At 38.5% G+C, this 18785-nt stretch overlaps 7 protein-coding genes and 2 non-coding genes across 9 annotated transcripts; 4 read left to right on the top strand and 5 right to left on the bottom strand. All coding sequences in view use genetic code 12, as the record gives it.

The window, feature by feature from the left end:
- Positions 1–187: 187 nt before the first annotated feature.
- On the bottom strand, positions 188–1011 carry RJT20DRAFT_134024 (glutathione S-transferase family protein; the record flags this gene model as incomplete). The annotated part of the gene is made up of 2 exons (XM_064918269.1): positions 188–822; positions 1002–1011. The coding sequence occupies 2 exons, from the start codon at positions 1009–1011 to the stop codon at positions 188–190; spliced, it is 645 nt and encodes a 214-aa protein (XP_064774787.1).
- Positions 1012–1970: 959 nt separating this feature from the next.
- On the top strand, positions 1971–2052 carry RJT20DRAFT_t49. The gene has a single exon. It is a non-coding gene; the product is annotated as a tRNA-Ser (tRNA).
- A 610-nt stretch (positions 2053–2662) lies between these two features.
- On the top strand, positions 2663–4019 carry RJT20DRAFT_149802 (uncharacterized protein; the record flags this gene model as incomplete). Its single annotated transcript, XM_064919012.1, has 2 exons — positions 2663–2887; positions 2993–4019. Exons 1-2 carry the CDS (start codon positions 2847–2849, stop codon positions 4017–4019), a joined length of 1068 nt encoding a protein of 355 aa, XP_064774788.1. The 5' UTR covers positions 2663–2846.
- Positions 4020–4082: 63 nt separating this feature from the next.
- Positions 4083–7370, bottom strand: RAT1 (ssRNA exonuclease). The gene has a single exon (XM_064919738.1). The coding sequence runs from the start codon at positions 7327–7329 to the stop codon at positions 4147–4149; it is 3183 nt and encodes a 1060-aa protein (XP_064774789.1). The 5' UTR covers positions 7330–7370; the 3' UTR covers positions 4083–4146.
- Positions 7371–8180: 810 nt separating this feature from the next.
- CSK1 (mitogen-activated protein kinase) lies at positions 8181–9531 on the bottom strand (the record flags this gene model as incomplete). Its single annotated transcript, XM_064919095.1, has 2 exons — positions 8181–9153; positions 9208–9531. 2 exons carry the CDS (start codon positions 9529–9531, stop codon positions 8320–8322), a joined length of 1158 nt encoding a protein of 385 aa, XP_064774790.1. The 3' UTR covers positions 8181–8319.
- An 853-nt stretch (positions 9532–10384) lies between these two features.
- SUI2 (translation initiation factor eIF2 subunit alpha) lies at positions 10385–11708 on the top strand. The gene has a single exon (XM_064916824.1). The coding sequence runs from the start codon at positions 10675–10677 to the stop codon at positions 11575–11577; it is 903 nt and encodes a 300-aa protein (XP_064774791.1). The 5' UTR covers positions 10385–10674; the 3' UTR covers positions 11578–11708.
- RJT20DRAFT_126764 (uncharacterized protein) lies at positions 11709–14268 on the bottom strand. The gene has a single exon (XM_064916825.1). It carries the CDS (start codon positions 14237–14239, stop codon positions 11777–11779), a length of 2463 nt encoding a protein of 820 aa, XP_064774792.1. The 5' UTR covers positions 14240–14268; the 3' UTR covers positions 11709–11776.
- A 915-nt stretch (positions 14269–15183) lies between these two features.
- RJT20DRAFT_t69 lies at positions 15184–15280 on the bottom strand. The gene has a single exon. It is a non-coding gene; the product is annotated as a tRNA-Pro (tRNA).
- Positions 15281–16028: 748 nt separating this feature from the next.
- On the top strand, positions 16029–18593 carry MEF2 (Mef2p; the record flags this gene model as incomplete). Its single annotated transcript, XM_064921503.1, has 1 exon — positions 16029–18593. One exon carries the CDS (start codon positions 16029–16031, stop codon positions 18591–18593), a length of 2565 nt encoding a protein of 854 aa, XP_064774793.1.
- Positions 18594–18785: the final 192 nt, after the last annotated feature.

The raw sequence follows: 18785 nt of genomic DNA on the forward strand, positions 1-18785 counted from the left end.
GGGGTCCCGTGAGCCTAATATCTCGCACCTACAATAGTAAAACTTGATAACCTAGAACGCTAATTTAATTGAACTTTTATTACGGAAATAACACCTAAATATTCATAAGAGAAACCATAGTCTTCCGTAACTTTCTGGGATGAACGCAAACTTTGCATTACCCCGATTTGTCTCAGGATCAACTTAATTAATTCAAAGCAGTAAGTCCCTTTTGTACCTCAGGAATAGCCTTGATACTTTCGAGCCATTTGCTGAACAAGCTAAATTCGTTAACATCGATGTTAACACGGGCTAAGTTGTTGGCCCAGCCAAGAACAGAAATGTCCACAATTGAAATGTGGTTTCCAACCAAGAATAAACCCTCCTTGTTACGAGATAAAATGAGTTCGAAAACTCCTAAAATTCTCTTCACATCAGTGCTGTAACGGTTGATGGCATATGGAATCTTCTCTGGTGCAGCAAAAGTGAAATGGCCTAATTGACCAGTAATTGGGCCCTGTTCTGCTACGGAAAATATCAAGTACTCCAACTGCTTGTAATACTCCTTTGTACCAAATTTGTACGAGAACTTGTGATCCTTGTCGTAAGTGTCTGTCAAGTATTGCAAGATGGCAGCAGTCTGGCCAATTGTAACACCCGTTGAGCTGTCGACTAATGTTGGAATTCTACCGTTGGGATTAAGTTTAAGATACCAGTCCTCCTTCTGCTCATTGGTGCTGAAGTTAATCTTTTGGTAGTCATACTTCAAGCCTAACAACTCCAACAAAATCGGGATTTTGATTCCGTTTGGTGTAGCAGCAGCATATAATTTGATAGCGTTGGCTAGTCTTGGTTAGTATTGTGTCTTTGTTCGCGATCCAATTGAGTCAACGGTTATCGTAAATCCGATGTACTGTTTGTATACGAGATGTGAAATTAAATCATGCTAAACCCTGATCGCATTCCGTATCCCGATATCCTTCTACTCAATTGAGACATCATTCCCGCTGACAGATACTTACCAGTACTCATTATGTCAATTGGTCAATTTCTGTTTATTACTTTGTAGTCCGTTTCTTTGGATGGAGACAAAATTAACACTGAACCTACAATTCTACGGTATATCAATTCCTATTTATACGCCAATCTCTCGTAACCTTTCTCTTTTTTCCATCCCATCCACCAGCATCTCGCCACAGGACACTCCGTATATGGTAGATCCCCCCATATGGTCTACATCTACAGTACTGCGGGTAAACTCCAACACCAACCCATCTCCTGTGCACCAAGACCTGGAGATAACTGAAAGGAGATGCTCGCTCGGAGTTATCAGTGAGATGACTAAACTTAGTAATTCAATTGATTGTATAATGAGAGTGTTGAACGTTTATTATTATGGAAACATATGCCAAAAAACCTTAAATTATTAAGCTGACATGTCTTGGCTTATTTCCCTACACGGAGATTGGACATTTCAAGAAATGTACATTATTGACGTTTTTTTTTTTGAAGGGGTATATCTTTATTCCTAACTAACTATTCGAACAGAGAGAAAAGAGAAAGAGAGCGTGATAGTGTTCAGTACAGAGAGAAACCCGGGGGTGAAAACTCTCTGCCAAAACCCTTTGGGGCAATTATCTAGATGAAAAATTAGAGGATGTAGGTGATTTAGTATTTGTAGTTGAAAAAGGATACCCAGGTGTGATGTTTATTGTTTTTATGCAACCTGGTGGAAAATGGAAAATAGATGAATTTTGGTGAAACACGGAAGGCAAATTCAGCACTAATCATCCAGAATTTGATATTTTATGTCTTTTATGCTCTAGTTACCTTCGGATGATGGAGGGTGAAGTAATTGTATGCTTTTTCAAGTGATTTGAAGCCGTCCGAAGGACTTATAACAATATTTATTTTTTATTATTGCGTCATGGATTTTAAAAAATTGGAAGCCCAAAACACGTGTAACTAAGGGACCTAAATTCGTATAGTTTGGCAACTTGTCCGAGTGGTTAAGGAGAAAGATTAGAAATCTTTTGGGCTTTGCCCGCGCAGGTTCGAATCCTGCAGTTGTCGTTATTTTTTTTTTAAAATTTGTATGGAATATTCTGATTACAACATCAACGGAATCAGCCAAAGATTACTATAACTTGCCGTATGTTAAAGGAATCTCAATTCGTACTTCTGTGGTTGCTGAATCTTCGAAATAAGTTTTAATCACAACTGGATTGTATTCATAATGATTGTTGAAAATTTTTGACAGAAATTTGCATAGAAATTTGCAACAATGGATTATTCATGGTATTCTATTTTGTCTGCAAAGAAATGATCAAGACAACTTTTTGTAGTATATGAAAACGCCCAATGATTGATTAATTCTAACTATGTTGTAATATTCCAACTTGTTTGCTTTGTTTACCCTCTTCATCAGTTCCCACCAGAGAGTGCAAATATCTTCTGATGTAAAAATATAACCAAGCTAGAACAATGCTTATGCTTATTGTTTATTCACACTTTCTCCTGGGCCAACCCTAATGGCGTTCATATTTTATTTTCTTGCACTTCCTTCAAACTTTCTATTGTTCATAGATATCATATTTTACTCCTTTTCTATTCACCACCCCACTTCCTCTCTACCCCGAGGCCATGTTCCAGTGCCTTTAACTTTAACTTTTTTTGCACCCTCTCAAATCCGCGTTATCACCGAGCTCCAGCAAATCTCGGGAACCACAGTTTTTCACTTGCCGATAAGAAGCAAACTTAATGTAACCACAATGATCCCAGTTCATATATGAAAGTGGGTACTGAAAACAGAATTCTTGCTGTTTTGGACAATCTTCTTCAAAATTAACGAAATTTACGGTTTAACCATGACATCAACCATTGAACCCCTCTTTTTCTTCGAACTGAAGTTGGTTCTGGTGTCAAGATCAGAAGATGCTTACCAATTGAAAGTGACAAATGAAGCTACTGCTAGTGATAACGTGCCACAATTGACTGAAAAATCTATCCCCAGCTACTTGACAGATACAAAAGTATACGTCTTAGATTCAGTCAACTCGGGAACTGGTCGTACAGAAAAGAAGGACTTATACCATCAGATACTCAAACCAATATTTGAATTGATCAATGTAGATCATGAATATATAGCCACAACATCTGCCAGTACGGTTTCCGAGTTTGCTAAATCTTTGGACGGTTCCAGGGACTCAACTGTGATATTTATCAGCGGAGATACATCAGTTAATGAATTTGTCAACAACTTGTCAGACAAGCCATCTGCCAAACTCAAGTTGTTCACTTTCCCTCTGGGCACCGGAAACAGCTTGGCATTATCAGTGGGACTCACTGACGAAATTGATGCATTGAAGAAGTTATTTAACTCGCTGTCAAAGGTGGCTCCATTGAATTTGTACGAAGTCGATTTTCCTAAAGGCTCTTACTTCTTAGTGCAAGATGAAAAGACTACCGAAATAGAAGGTCCTTTGAAATTCCTTGTAGTACTCTCATGGGGATTTCATGCTTCCTTGGTTGCTGACAGTGATACGCCAGAGTTGAGAAAACATGGAATCGAGAGGTTTAAATTAGCTGCTTTTTCCAATTTGGAGCAGGAACAGAAATACGAGGGGCATGTCAAGGCTGGTGACGAACTCTTGGATGGTCCCTTCGCCTATTGGTTGTTGACTTCGGCAAAGAGATTCGAACCAACTTTCGAAATCCTGCCAAAAGGAGACATATTAGAAGAGAGCTTGTACTTAGTTTCATTCAAAACTGAAGAAAGTCCAAGCTACATAATGGACATTATGATGCAAATCTACAACAAAGGGAGTCATATAGACAATAAGAATGTTACATATAAGAAACTAACTAAGGATGATAAGATTGTGCTAACTACTACGAATTCGAAGCTGCTTAGAAAAAGACGGTTTTGTTTAGACGGAAGTATTATCGCCTTGCCAGAAGCAGATGAACACCAGTTATCATTCAATATTGCAGAACATCCAAACAGGCAATTCAATTGGGAGTTATTTATAGTGTTTTGAACGCCATGTTCGTATGTTTGACTATTCAATATTACATTTAAGAACAAGGGCAAAAATTAATTCATATAACTTGTTTCATTAATATACATAAGATGCGTGATGCAAATTGAATGATAGGCTATATTGTTTACCTTCTATATCCATTTCTACCATTCAGGTTTCCTCTGTTAGAAGGAGGTGGAATGTATCCCGATCTATTAGATGAAGAATTATTGTTCTGGCGACGACGATCATTGTACTGATTATTTTGGTTGCCGTATTGATTGCCATATTGGTTGTTACCATAGTGATTGTTACCATATTGATTGTTACCATATTGACTGTTCCCATACTGTGCTTGGCTTCCGTACTGGTTCTGATTTCCGTACTGATTCTGATTTCCGTACTCGTTTCCATATTGATTACTTCCGTACTGATTGTTGTGTTGATTATTGTACTGGCTATTGTACTGGTTATTGTACTGGTTATTGTACTGGCCATTGTTGAAGGACGACCCTTGCTGGTTGCCGTAACTGTTTCTACCGTTAAACCTACCACTATTATTATAGTTGCTATTGTAGTTATTATTGTTGTTGAAGCCAGATCTGTAGTTGGAGTTGTACGAACTTTGTGCACGCTGCTGTGTATCGTGGGCTTCGTTGCCTCCCTTTAGGTATTCTAAAAACGATCTGTACCCTCCTCTTCTTAAAGAATACACATTATAAAGCTCCTTAGCTCTTGGTCCCCTGTTGACGTATTCACTATTATCAGGAAGCGCATTAAATCTGCCACGTTGATTTCCTTGGTAGCCATACATGATAGTGTTCTTGTCTTCCTCTGTTAGAGCACTGGCGTGCGCGATAAACCCATTCAAAAGCATAGACTTACTTAATTTTTTAGGGGGTAAGTTATAATGCACTTGGAAAAAGTCATGGTTCGAAATATTGGGCATATCGCCCTCAAGAAGAGGGTACTTAGTCTTTCCTTCCACTTCAAATGAACTGTTCTTAAAGACAGTTCCAGCTAAACTGCTTCTTGCAAACCTAAAGTTGACCTTCTCTGCAGAGTTCTTGTACAACTCGTCGTAAAACCTTTGAAAATTTTTGTTTTGAGTTGAAATGAACAATACTTCAGTTTTATTTGTATTTCTATCAACCTCTTGTTCCGTCAACAAAGGATATTTCGCCTGCACTGCAGTCAAGAGACGTTTCTCGTCGATAAATGGTAATAAAGCTATACCTTGCCAACTCATCTTTGCACCATTCATATCAATTTTAAATTCTTCAGGATAGAAATCAATGATCTCACTGTTGGAATCTGACATCAAGCCTCTGAAAACCTCGGGTAAAGTATGACCAGAAGCAGCTGGCAAAACAGACATCAATTGCTCATATGGCCTAAACGGTTGTCCTAATGTGAATTTGAATCCTTCTTCTCCAACTATATCACTGACATCAGTAAAATCAGCAGCAAACGGAGCATAATGATATGGGAAGTACCACTGCCACGAAGGGCACCCTTGGAAGTAGTACAACAAGACCCATGACACTCCTTCCAAATAAGAGCGGACCACATCACGACGGATTTCATCCATTTCTTCATCAGTTCTAGCACCAAACTTTGTCTCGTAATAGCGCTTTCTATATCCAGCCTCATATAACTTAACATCACCGTTGAGGTCTTCCTCTTCCTCATCGTCATCGTTAGAAGGCGTCGACTCCTCCCTTTCCATCTCGGATACCGAGCGCTTCTTCTCGTTCTCGATACCATTGTTATCTGAGGTGCCCTCAGAGGCATTGTCGTATACTGTAGCAGAATCATTTACTTGTTTCACCGCTTCGACAGCGCTAACATTGTTGTCGGCAGTTTTCTTTGAGTCAAGTAGCTTTTTCAAAGCTGCCGCCGCATCAGCATTAGACATATTAGCCTTTGTGATTATATCTCTATTCTTGACAATGTCCTTGTTAGATAACTTAGCATATCCTTCAACATTCTCCCCACTAGTAGTTAATAGAGGCATATTCACATCTGCAACTATTGGTGCTTTATCGTGCCCCTTAGTGACCTGATTCATGTAAACACTTTTCAATGCTTTCTCTTCTTCTTGTGCAGTTCTTCTTCTCTTCTGGTTCTCCTCTCGTCTCACTTCCATCTCACGTCTTCTTCTGAAAATATCATCCTCTTTGTATGCTAATGAACCCATGAGCTTCTCCACACCATCGAGATTAAGGTTACCATCGCAAGTTAAGAAGTCCTTCAACTTGGGCAAAATGCGCTTCCAGCAATTAACAAGAGTGTCGATACCATTGTCCCTGACATCTAAACTGGGCAAATGTGGTAAGAAATCGTTACCAACGAAGAAACACATGAAGACCCAGTCGTCAATTGCTCTTTCAAAATCATATGGGAACGGCAAATGAGGATTGTACAACTCTACAGTTAAGTACTCTCTCAAGACATTCACATGTAACCATAAGAATGGCTTTCTCTTGTCTTTTTCTGCAATTGCAGCCTGCTGTTCCAGTGTTAACAGTAACTGGTCTGATACCTTCATTTGACGTTCTTGATTGGCGAAAACATCTTCTCTTAGTACTCGGAAGTGCGGTTCGTGTGTTGCCAAACCCAAAAAGATCAAATCGGCATCCAAACCGTAGATGCAATGTTTAGTGTTTGGGTTGTACTGAGGGTCCAGACGTTGAGATCTAATAAAAGACATCAACTTATGCTCTCCCTCACCTGGAACCGTAGCATCACTAATAATTACTTGTAGATCTTCCCAGCCAGGATCGCTAGAAAGCTTGTAGGCAACCCAATATCTCAATGCTTCTGCTAATCGATACATGAAAGGGGTTCCTGGGGTAATAGCATTCGAGTCCCATGCTTTTCTCTCTTTAATCGACTTGTCTATCATTTCGCCTCTCAATTCTCTATCTCTGAGGTCTCTATCCATTTCTTCTTGCTTAATCTTTGCCTCTTGAACTGCTCTGAAACGTCTAGCACGCTGTTGATTCATTTTGGCTCTTGGAGCAACACCGTCCACTGCTATCATGAGCACTTTTCTCGGTCTTGCCATCATCAAGACACGGTCAGTATATGCAAATATATCCAAGAACATCTCATCCTCGGTGCTAGGCGCCGGTTTGTGTTCTGGATGAGAGCAAGGATGGACAATACCATTCATATCGAGATAGAGGTTGTCTACCTCTCCATTTGGATTTGGATCACTATACTTTGGTCCGCCCAAGTCTTCATTGCCTTCTTCCTCGACCACTGGCGATATGATCTTGGGGTATTTACGCGAGAGCCATCTGAAAAGAGCTGGAACACCCATGGTTATATACCTCCAGCACTGATAAGAGAACTTACTACCAGTGGTAATACTTTACAACCAGAAATTGTTGTAAATCCGAAAATGTTTTTTAGGATGAGAACGGAGGTTGTGCATATGGAGAAAGAATGAGTAAAGCACAGTTTATAAGAAGATCAGTAGGAGATGGAGGAGAATGCGTAGAGCGGGAAGAGGTATGTATGTATGTATGTATTCATCTATATATATATATATATGTATATATGAGTAGACTACAAGCCTATTGCAACACTAGAGCAATGTGGTTAGTTCTAGTTTCAGCTCCAGTTTCTGTCAGTTCCACTTTCTGTAATTTTTTGAATTTTTTTTTTATCTGGTGAACACTCTTAGTCACTTCTTCGATCGTTGTTTTCTGTTGTAGCATCACTTAACGTCAAGAACGATAAATCTTTTTTCAAACAAGCAGAGTGTGCAGAAATTACTATGTAGAATGTAGTGTATAATGAGATAGTCTTCTATACCTACATAGTTAAAGGTGAAATAACAGTGAGAGATGGTGTTGTAGGGACAGCTGTCGATGGTCGCAAAAATGAGAAGGAAGCAAAAAATACCAATTTTGCAACTGTCAAATTCGCTAGAAAACTGAGTATTGTTTTCAATGTTAAGTTATATAGGGTACTGTGAAGTTTGATAAAGTTATATAGGGTACTGTGAAGTTTGGTGCTTCAGATAAAATTAAAAAAAAAAATGCCTTTAGAACGAAAAAAGGCTGTTGTAAAAATACTTTGCTATAAAAATGCCTTCTTCATATTTCACATATAAGCAATCCTACCATTCCAGTAATTAAATACAAACAACAGTAGAAATGGCATCTTCTATAGCGGCTATCAGAAATAATTGGTAGACAGTTAATATAACTTCAGAGTTTCATCAACTTTGCATAAAACAATTCAGTCAGGCTGCCGATAGAGAGTTCTATTACATCACAAATGTATAGCAAAGAGATTTTCATCCTCAAAATTTTCTTCTCTCTTTCTTGAAAGTCAGAACCTCCTCATCAAGCAATCTTCTCAACTCTAAAGTGGTTGTAGCTCTGTTTTCAAAGCTGAAATCGAAAATGGGACACTCTGGTTCACACTTTATGTCGCGAACCCCTTTCAAGTACTCATGAGCAAGAATTTGGGAGATCTCTGGCCTGTCAGCAGGGTCCCATTGCAACAAGCTATCTATGGCACTAATAGCATCCGTTGATGAAAAGGGATATAAGTCACCCCAGTCTGTGGTAACATATTGTGATCTAGGTGGTAGCTGGAATTTCCAGTTATTCTTTCTAACCACGTTTGGAGGCGGGGTTCCAAGAACCTTGACAATTGAGTGGATCTGGTCCATCTGGTTTTTACCAGGAAAGAGGGGCTTTCTTCCATAAAGCTCAGCTAGAATACAGCCCATTGCCCATAGGTCTACCGCCTTAGTATAATTCCTGTCAGATAACATCAATTCAGGTGCACGGTACCATCTTGTAGCAACATAGTTGGTTATAGGAGCTGAACGATGTTTGAAAAACTTGGGATTCACTCCTCTTGCAAGTCCAAAATCACAGATTTTTAGGTTTCCTTGAGTTGTTACCAATATATTGCCTGGTTTAAGGTCTCGGTGAATCACGTCTGCAGAGTGGATATATTTAAGGCCACATAAGATCTGATAGAAGAAGCTTTGAATATGGAATTCGGAGAATTGAACATTGGAATAAACCACCCTTGCCAAATCTAAGTCAGCCAATTCCTGGTAGCAATACAAGCCTTCAAAGGGTTTCACATAAATAATATCCAAATCAATCAAGTTGACAATCTAATGCTGGCGTTAGTAAGATGAATATCATAGAATAATAATGAAGGCACTTACGTTTCTATGACCCTTGAAGTGTCTCATGAATTTCAATTCCCTGACAGCCCGCTTCAACAATATATCCTTATTGAAGATATTTGACACCTTCTTGATGGCGATTCTGGCATACTCGGCATCGGGTTGAACTTTCTTGGTATCAATTGCAGAACATACTGTTCCATATGACCCTTTTCCTAGAACCTTTTCGATTTCATATCTTGAGTCTATGGAGAAATTACACCCGTTCTCAGTAAAAGTTGTGTAACTTGGTCTGTAGTCTTGGTAGACCAATGGTTCTGTTTGGTTTTCAAGCAGTTTACAGAAGAGTCCCGCCGTCGTCATTTGAGAGAGCAGCCAATAACAAATAGTTTGCTATAAGTTTCGTTTCAAGATTTAATGGTGGTACTCTACAACCTTCGAAAAGCGTAGACTAATGCTTTCTCTTAAAAGAATAGATATTCATAACAGCCTAAACACTCATTTTCTACTTATGAACTCACAACTTTCTACCCGCTGCCGCCAACTTCTTTTTTTGCAGCTAAAAGGAATACCCGCTCAGCACTTCTCTGATACAGTGTGTTGCATGTGTGCATGCCTGCTCACTCTTATGCTAACTCTTCACCATAATATAAAGCTATTAGTATATATAATCATATTTACATAAAGATATATTTTATAATATTTTTCATATCATTACTCACCACTTAAGGCTAAAGTTTATAGAGAAGTGACAGAAGTTGAGGTAGATTGGACAATATCTTATCTTTGCTGGCCATGTAGGACATGTACGTACCTAAGACTAAAGGATAAGAAACTCAGATTACTTACTTTACAGAGACGAGCCCACAATATGTTCAATATAGGCAAACGATATCATTTTGCACCATTTTACTGTCATCTCACTTTGTCCAATAAGACCCTTTGACATTACATTACTTTCCACTTTATGCAATAACAATCAACGCCCCAATGCTCTCCTATTGATACCCTCTCCTAAGACAGCTTTATCTAATCACAGCTCCTAAGACAGGTTTATCTAAGAACAGCAACCATTATCACTATCCGCTTCCGATAACTTCTTAAAAGCAAAGATATTACCACCTACATTTGCTACATTTTTCATTATTGATTTCCTCGCATTACCATAAACCTTCCCCATTGGCATCCTCACATTACCACAACCCTTAACTATGTGGCTCTCTCTTTTTGCAACAACGAAAAACTCCCACACAAAAGTCTGCAAAAAGTCTGCGAAAAGCCTGCGAAAAAATCAGTGAATCATTCGAAATGACTGAACATGGGAGAACTTCGATTACGTAATGGTCTTGCCACTCCTGACGTAACCATCATAAAATTTTTTTAGTGAAAAATGAAGACTTGAAATCACTCTTTCAGTCATCAAAAAGGTTGTAGAAGTTATAGGTAAAAACCAGTGGAATTAGTCTTTTTATAAGTTGAACAACTACGAAACAGAGCGCACACATCATGAGTTCTTCCCAGTGTAGATTTTACGAGAACAGGTATCCCGAAGTGGACGAGGTCGTCATGGTTAACGTCCAGGAAATCGCCGAAATGGGTGCCTACGTCAAGTTATTGGAATACGACAACATCGAAGGTATGGTTTTATTGTCGGAATTGTCCAGAAGACGTATTCGTTCCATCCAAAAGCTTATCCGTGTGGGTAAGAACGAAGTCGCCGTTGTCTTGAGAGTTGACAAAGAAAAGGGTTACATTGATTTATCCAAGAGAAGAGTGTCTGCAGAAGATATTGTCAAGTGTGACGAAAGATATAACAAGTCGAAGGCTGTGCACTCGATCTTGAGACACTGTGCTGAAAAATTCACCATCCCATTAGAAACCTTATACCAAACCATCGGCTGGCCCTTAAGCAGAAAGTACGGACACGCTTACGATGCATTTAAGTTATCCATTACGGACTCCACCATTTTCGACGCCGTCGAAGCTCCATCCCCAGACGTTTTAGAAGAGTTGAAATTGTACATTTCCAGAAGATTGACCCCTCAAGCCATTAAAATAAGAGCCGACGTCGAGGTATCTTGTTTCAGTTACGAGGGTATTGATGCTATTAAGGCTGCCTTAGTCGCTGCTGAAGATGTCTCTACTGAACAAATGCAAGTGAAAGCCAAGTTGGTTGCTGCCCCATTATATGTTATCTCTGTTCAAGCATTAGACAAAAACCAAGGTATTGCTTTATTGGAGAAGGCCATCGAAGAAATAACCAAGACCATTCAATCCAAGGGCGGTGTCTGTAAAGTTACCATGGCTCCAAAGGCTGTCACTGCTACCGAAGATGCTGAATTACAAGCATTGTTAGAAAGGAAGGAAGCTGAAGACAAGGACTCTTCTGACGAGGAGGACGAGGAGTAATTTCAGCAGATCCTGTTGTAAACATTAGTCAATACTCCACTCTCTGTATCTATATAGCCAATTATTACGCATAATCTTTATATTGGACCATCAAAATTGGAACGAAGGGTACGAGATTTACTTATAAATAGTTATAGATATTATTCTTAAGAGACTATTTCAAAATAGTGTATTAGTACATAAGTGATTTAAAAACAGTCTATGATGCCTCAGAGAAGGGGATGCTCTTTTTAATGAGCAACTGCTTCTTGTTGGCTCTTTCAATGATGTATGCTGGTAAATTTGGAACCAATTCTGGAGGAACTCTCAATTCCGAGAGAGATTCCGGAAGTATCAAATTATCGATACTTGTAAGTTCATGGTTGCCACTCAAATCTAAAAGCTTGAGGTTGTTTCCAAATCTCACTCCGCGGATGAGCTTAAGGTCATTGTATGACAAACCCAAAGATGTCAAGCTATATGGAAAGTCTACTGCTTCTATAATTTTGATAGCATGGTATCCTAATTTTAGCACTTTCAAGTTAGGTGGGAAAACTACGTCTTTTAATGTAGTTATGAACTTATCATGTTCTTCGGTATCTGGGTCGTTTTCAAAGTCAAGAACTTCTAGAGTAGGTGGTAGGGTGACATTTTTTAGTGTTGTTATCATGTTGTCTCCAAGATATAACTCGCGCAAATTAGTTGGAAATTGAACTTTGTTGAGCGTCTTGATGTTATTGTCATTCAAATAAAGAATTTCCACTGAATTAGGTAATTTCAAGGGGTTAATGCTATTTACTCCATTACCTGCCAAAATCAATGTCTTCACGTATGGGGGTAATTTTAACCCTCTTGTGGTAGTCATTGATGATTGAAGATTCAAAACATCCAAATGGTCAGGAAATTTCACGCCAGTCATAGATTCATTTGGGATATTAGATACTTCAAGATATTGTAATGATTCGGGGAACTTGACTGACTTTATTGAGTCAATAGGGTTAAATCCCAAATTCAAGGAGATCAATCCTTTTGGAAAATTCACTCCTCTCAAAGATTCTATCCTATTCTGGGATACGTCTAAATGTTTTAAAGTCTCTGGAAATTCAACGTAATTCAAGAAGTAGATCTTGTTGTCTTCTAAGCCCAAATTTTCCAATGTTGAGGGGAAGACTATGTTATCAATAGAATGAACAGCTCCTTGGCCTGCCAATAATGTTCTCAATTTCGGTGGCATTTTGAAGCCCGTCAAGGTTTCCAATGCATATCCTCCTCCTATATTCAATACTTCAAGACTATCTGGAAGCTTAACTCCTGGCAAAAACCTTATACTACTTTCTCCATAGTCAAGCACTTTCAAATTTTTCCAATTTTCAATATCTTCTTGAATCTCTTGTCCGAGTTTGGCCAACTCATTTCTCTCCGTAATGTACACTGTGTCCATGTCGTACTTGTTTATTACCGAGCAATGAACTACCTTGTCGCCGGCAACCTTATGCAAAATTTGTAAGAATCTGATGTACTCCTTGACTTCAAATTCTTTGTAGTCCTTCCATTTTTTACCAGGTGCAAAGTGGATGTGATATCCGATATCGCCGACTTCTTGGATCTTTTCGGGATGCTTTTCAAAAAAATCGATGAAACGTTTCAAGTTGTGCTCGAATTCATCGTTATACTCAATGCAAATATTTAAATGATCAAACTTAATAGTGGATAGTATTTTATCATTCAAAAGCGAATCGATATCACAAAGTTCCACCACAGTCACTAAATTATCTGGCATTTCCCGAAGCTCTTTTAGTTGCATTATAATGTGGTAGTATCGTGGCTTATCATAAAGCAAAACTAGACGTCTTTCTTTTGGGAATGATTGTTGCGGGAGAGCATTTCTCGGGGGTGGGATACTGCTATTCGCTGCTACTGTAGTAGGTACATTTGGTTGTGGAACGTAATCATTGGCGATTGAAGATTTGTTGGTAACTTTTTCTAAATCTGCGGTAGAGCTGCTGAAGGAAGTTTGTGGGATGGGAGTATCATGTATTTGATGTGTGTTGAGGTTTTCATGTTTCATGGGCACCGATGGGTCTGCTTTGATAGTGTCATCGCCTTGCAGAGTATGCACAGTTTGGACGAAATGGGCATTTTTATTTACATTGACTTCATTAATTTCATGTGCATCACTTGTAGTAAAAGGCTCTTCAGATTGTTTTACTATACTTGAAACTTCTCCTTGAAGTGCTGACGTAGGATTGGATCTCAAAGAATCTTCAATTGTATGGTTCACGTCACTGAATCCATTATTTCTCTCATGTTTCAATGTGCTTTCAAAATCCTCGTTGTGTCGTATTTCTTGTACTACATTTTGGTTATGAAATGGATGGTCTTCTTCGAGTTTGATTTTTTTCAAAGGAGATCCCTCCTCTTTATGAGAATCCTCGTTGATTGCTGGTATATCGCTGCTGCTAATATCATCGTTGTGGTGGATTCTGTCGTTATTTTCTTCTCCAATGTGATTCAATGTTTTATCTTCTTCGTGTTTTGAGAAGATCATCTCTTCAGAAACTACTCCATTGTCTACATCACCAGTTCCACCATTCTCATCTATTTTGTTGAACGAAGAAGCCGCGATCGAGTCTAAGAAGTCTGACGCACTCTTGGGCGTCTCTTCATTCGAACTGGACGTCATATCTTCCCTGTTACTTTTCTAATGTTATGTTTATTCCTATTATATTATCATTTTATATTAGCCGCTATAAGGCTGCTATTTATTTTTATTAAAATTTGAGTTATGTGTTGTCTGCAGGTTGCGATCTCATGCTATGATGGCAGGTAGCATTAATAGAGAGTATATGAAGACTAGGATAGAAATAAGAGATTGATATATATGAAGGTACTTGGTGCTTCTGTTGCAATTATAGTGTTTTAAGATAAGATAGTAACTTGGTAAAAACTAACTATGGGGAAATATGAAATAAAATAAAAAATCCAGAATATTTCTTTCATATTAATCATGGTGTACTTATTATATATGTTCACTGCAAATCGTATTTCATTATTTTGTGTTGGTAGTATCCACAAAAATATATGTATTGATAAGATGTATAGACTGTAGTCCATGGGCAGAGTAAATGTTAATATAAATAAATAGGTGAAATTTTCATGAGCAACAAGTTCGTCTTCACCGTAAATACACCATCTACAAAGATTGCACTTTTTCCATCCAGCTACTACCCAGCTCCAGAGGATTTTGTTAGTCTGTGAGCGAGGGCCCCTGGGTGCAAATTCGTTTTTTTTAGTGCTAAACAACTACAGCAAAACCAAAATCATAGCCAAATAGTGTGTTTTAGAATACTGATATCCATCACGTCTTTCCCACAAGCTATTGCTGCAATTGTTAACAACGGGAGAATTTCCTTTGGAGAAAGGATCATGTTCTTCATTATCTTTTTGGATGTCCCGCTAGTTTCTTTGTTTGTCTCACTAGTCTTTCTTCTTATACATCCAAGCAAAAAAAGAACGAAATACCTCGAATTACAGTACCGCTATTCCGGCTTCGTATTCAAACCGTGAATATTTCATCTATCAAGTTGAACATACCAACTTCAACAAAAATAAAAAAGACAGATCACTGGGGCAAGCTGGGAATTGAACCCAGGACCTCCCGCATTTTAGTGTTGAGATCAGATCTCTTCCCTAAGCGAGAATCATACCACTAGACCACATGCCCTACGAATTTCCTTATCACGCATACATGAGCGCTATAAGCTGTTTCGCAATTGGTAGCGCATTTTTCCAGAAATTGTCAAAAATCGGTCAAAACACCTAAATATTTCTAATTAACACCATTATAGGTATTAGAATGGCCAAAAAAAGACGTCATCTAACTTAGAGCTTGATTATTGATTTCTAGAGTGAGTAATTCTTGAAATTATGATTTTGATGCTTTTTGGCACTAAAACAAAGAAATAATGGAATACCATTTGTGGAAATGAAAGGAACCAAATACTTTTTATTGAACATGATGGAAAACTTCCACCTTGAGACCTTGTTTTATAATTATCACCCCTATCTCTATTATAAGGCTATGGTGAGATGTAATAAGCAGAAGTAGTGTTTTTGTAGTAATAAAATTGGGTGCGAAATAAGTCAATAATAAGCCAAAAAGCTATGCTTCCATGAAAACACATAGTTAATCAAACTTGGACTCCTATTATAAAATTACCCAAAACCCTACCAACCCATAGATACCTCGGATTGTTTGTACCTGACCTATTGGTCCTTTTACCTAAATTGAATTTGAAGCAAGCAACAATTGGTAACCACAGCTATAAATATCCATATAACGAATGGTTCCAAAACTTTTGGTAGACATGCAGGAACTGAAAAATTAGCTAAACTACTATCATTTGCATGAAAGGAGTCTTTAGAATCGAAGAAGAAGCAACATTTATATGCTAAGCTAAGTTCCTAGTTTCATGTTAGCAACACGTCCACTTTGGAAAGCCCACCGGGTAATATGGTCGGCTTTTAACGGTATAGCGTGCGGTAGAAGTCGTACCCTACATGCTTCAGCCATTCAGAAGCTGGAGCTGAAGCTTAATGATGTGCCAATAAGTCGTACAAGGAATATAGGCATTATTGCCCACATTGATGCCGGCAAAACAACGACGACCGAGAGAATGTTGTATTATAGTGGAAAGACAAAGCGAATTGGAAATGTAGATGAAGGAGATACTGTCACAGATTATCTTCCTTCAGAAAGAGAGAGAGGAATAACTATTCAGTCAGCAGCAATAACGATTCCATGGAATAACCATAAAATTAACATTATTGATACCCCAGGACATGCAGACTTTACCTTTGAGGTTACGAGATCTTTAAGAGTTCTTGACGGTGCCGTTACTATCTTGGACGGCGTGGCTGGAGTTGAAGCACAGACAGAAAAAGTTTGGAAGCAAGCAGACTCTATTAATATACCCAAGATTGCATATGTAAACAAAATGGATAGACCGGGTGCTGGCTTCAGCAGAACAGTGAAAGAAATCATTCAGAAGTTACAAACTCGGGTTGTGCTATGTAATGTGCCCTACTTCGAAATGTCTCCAGAAAATGATCCACTATTTCGAGGAGTTATCGATATACTCCACAAGAAGCTCTTGAAGTGGAATCCAGAAGTTGATCCACATGGAAAGAACATCACTATAATAGATGTAGAAAATGAAAGAGAAAATTACCCAGACGTCTTTGAGGTAGTAACTAAGAGCAGAGAGTCCATGGTAGAGACTTTAGGTGAATTTGATGAAGCCATCATTGATTCATTCCTTGAAAACGATGAAGACTACACTAAGATTCCTGTTAGCGTCTTGAACGAAGCAATAAGAAAGGCTACTATTGCAAACTACTTGACTCCGGTTTATTGCGGTTCATCATTTAGAAATATTGGAGTCCAACCATTGATGGATGCTGTTGTATCGTTCTTACCGTCTCCTTTACAGATTCACGTACCAGAAATATCATCTTCGAGCATGAAATCCACAAAGGTCAAGCACCTGAAGAAGAAGCAGTCTGTAAACCGTGAGATTGAGGTACCTGCTACAATAGATAGTAAGTTAGGTTTAATCGTGAATAATAACCCTAACCTCACACTTGCATTAGCTTTCAAAGTGATGACCCATGCGACAAGAGGTGTTATGACATTCTTTAGAGTTTACAGTGGAAAATTAGCATCCAATTCAATGGTAATTAATACAAGAACCGGCAAGAAATTGCACATCAAGAGGTTGTTGTTAATGCATGGTGACGAACCCGAAGAGGTAAAGCAAATAAGTTCAGGTAATATTGGTGTCATAACTGGTCATGAGGACGATATTCAAACAGGTGATACTCTTATTTCCCACAGCCACCTCAAGAAGGGATTCAGTGAATTAGAATCAAACTTGAAGCTTTTACCTATTGAAATTCCTCCTCCTCTCTTTAATTCAGCTATTGAACCGTTGACTGCCGGTGATGAAGCTTATATGAACGAATGTATCAAAATCTTAACCAGAGAAGATCCTTCTTTGAAAGTTTCAGTTGATCAAGAAATGGGGCAAACAATTGTTAGCGGAATGGGAGAGTTGCATCTTGATATTGTAAAAGAGAGATTGGTCAAGGATATGAAGGCAAAGGCCAGACTTAGAGAAGTTGCTGTTTCGTACAAGGAAACTCTAGTAAACCCTGGTAGTTCTAGTCATGATGAAAATGATTCTGGTACTGTTTCTATTGATATCGAGATGGATAGTTTCGAAGGACCGGCTTCAGAAACTACATTCTATGAAGAAGACGGAGCAATGATAATAGAGGAAGACAATAATATTATCATTTTAGAACCTCTAGCTACTCCGGGATACATGCAAAAAGCAGTTGAGGAAAGACGTTGGAAGTCCAGTCATAGTTTGGAGGATCTCCAAGAAACGATTGTTCAAGGATGTTTGACTGCCTTACAAATTGGAGGACCAATATTCGGTTTATCGTTGCATTCAACAGTCATCAGAGTTAAGAACTGGGACTTCCCAATTTCCGAAAACACGGAGACCTCTTCGACTTTATTGGATGTGACTAGAAGTGCCGTATCGAAATATATTTCCAGCAATAAGGAGTCCTTTGGAATATTGGAACCAATTATGGAAGCCAAGCTTTATGTGGATTCTGATATAATGGGAGAAGTATCACACGATTTGACTCAGAGATGCCAAGCTGTAATCAAGTCAATTGAGGATGAATCCACTCAAAATCTTGATGCATTAACCTGGGCCAATGATGAAGCCGAGAAGATTTATCTTCCTGCTGACTACACATTGAAGAGTGGACAATCCTCGATTTCTTTCACAAATAAAAAGATTATTATTGCAGAGACTCCATTACGAGAGATGATTGGCTACTTATCACGGCTCAGATCTATAACTCAAGGCAGAGGTACTTTTGACATGTCGTATATTGGCATGAGACGCGCTGTGAAGACTCGATTTGATGCTATATCCAAGGAATTCAATTTCATGTAAAACATTACTTGTAAATAGATCATGTACATACAAATATATAACCCGTAGAGATTTTAATCAAAAAGGAATGAGTTTAAAAGGAATGAGTTTAAAACTGTATTACTTAAAAGAATATCTCGACTGCTATTACGAGAAGCTATTCTAGACAATAAACTTGACGCAGCATTCCTCACCCTCCTCTTTACCATAAAC

Source organism: Scheffersomyces xylosifermentans (assembly GCF_036884685.1).
Source record: "Scheffersomyces xylosifermentans strain CBS 12540 chromosome Unknown RJT20scaffold_3, whole genome shotgun sequence".
NCBI lineage: Eukaryota > Fungi > Ascomycota > Pichiomycetes > Serinales > Debaryomycetaceae > Scheffersomyces > Scheffersomyces xylosifermentans.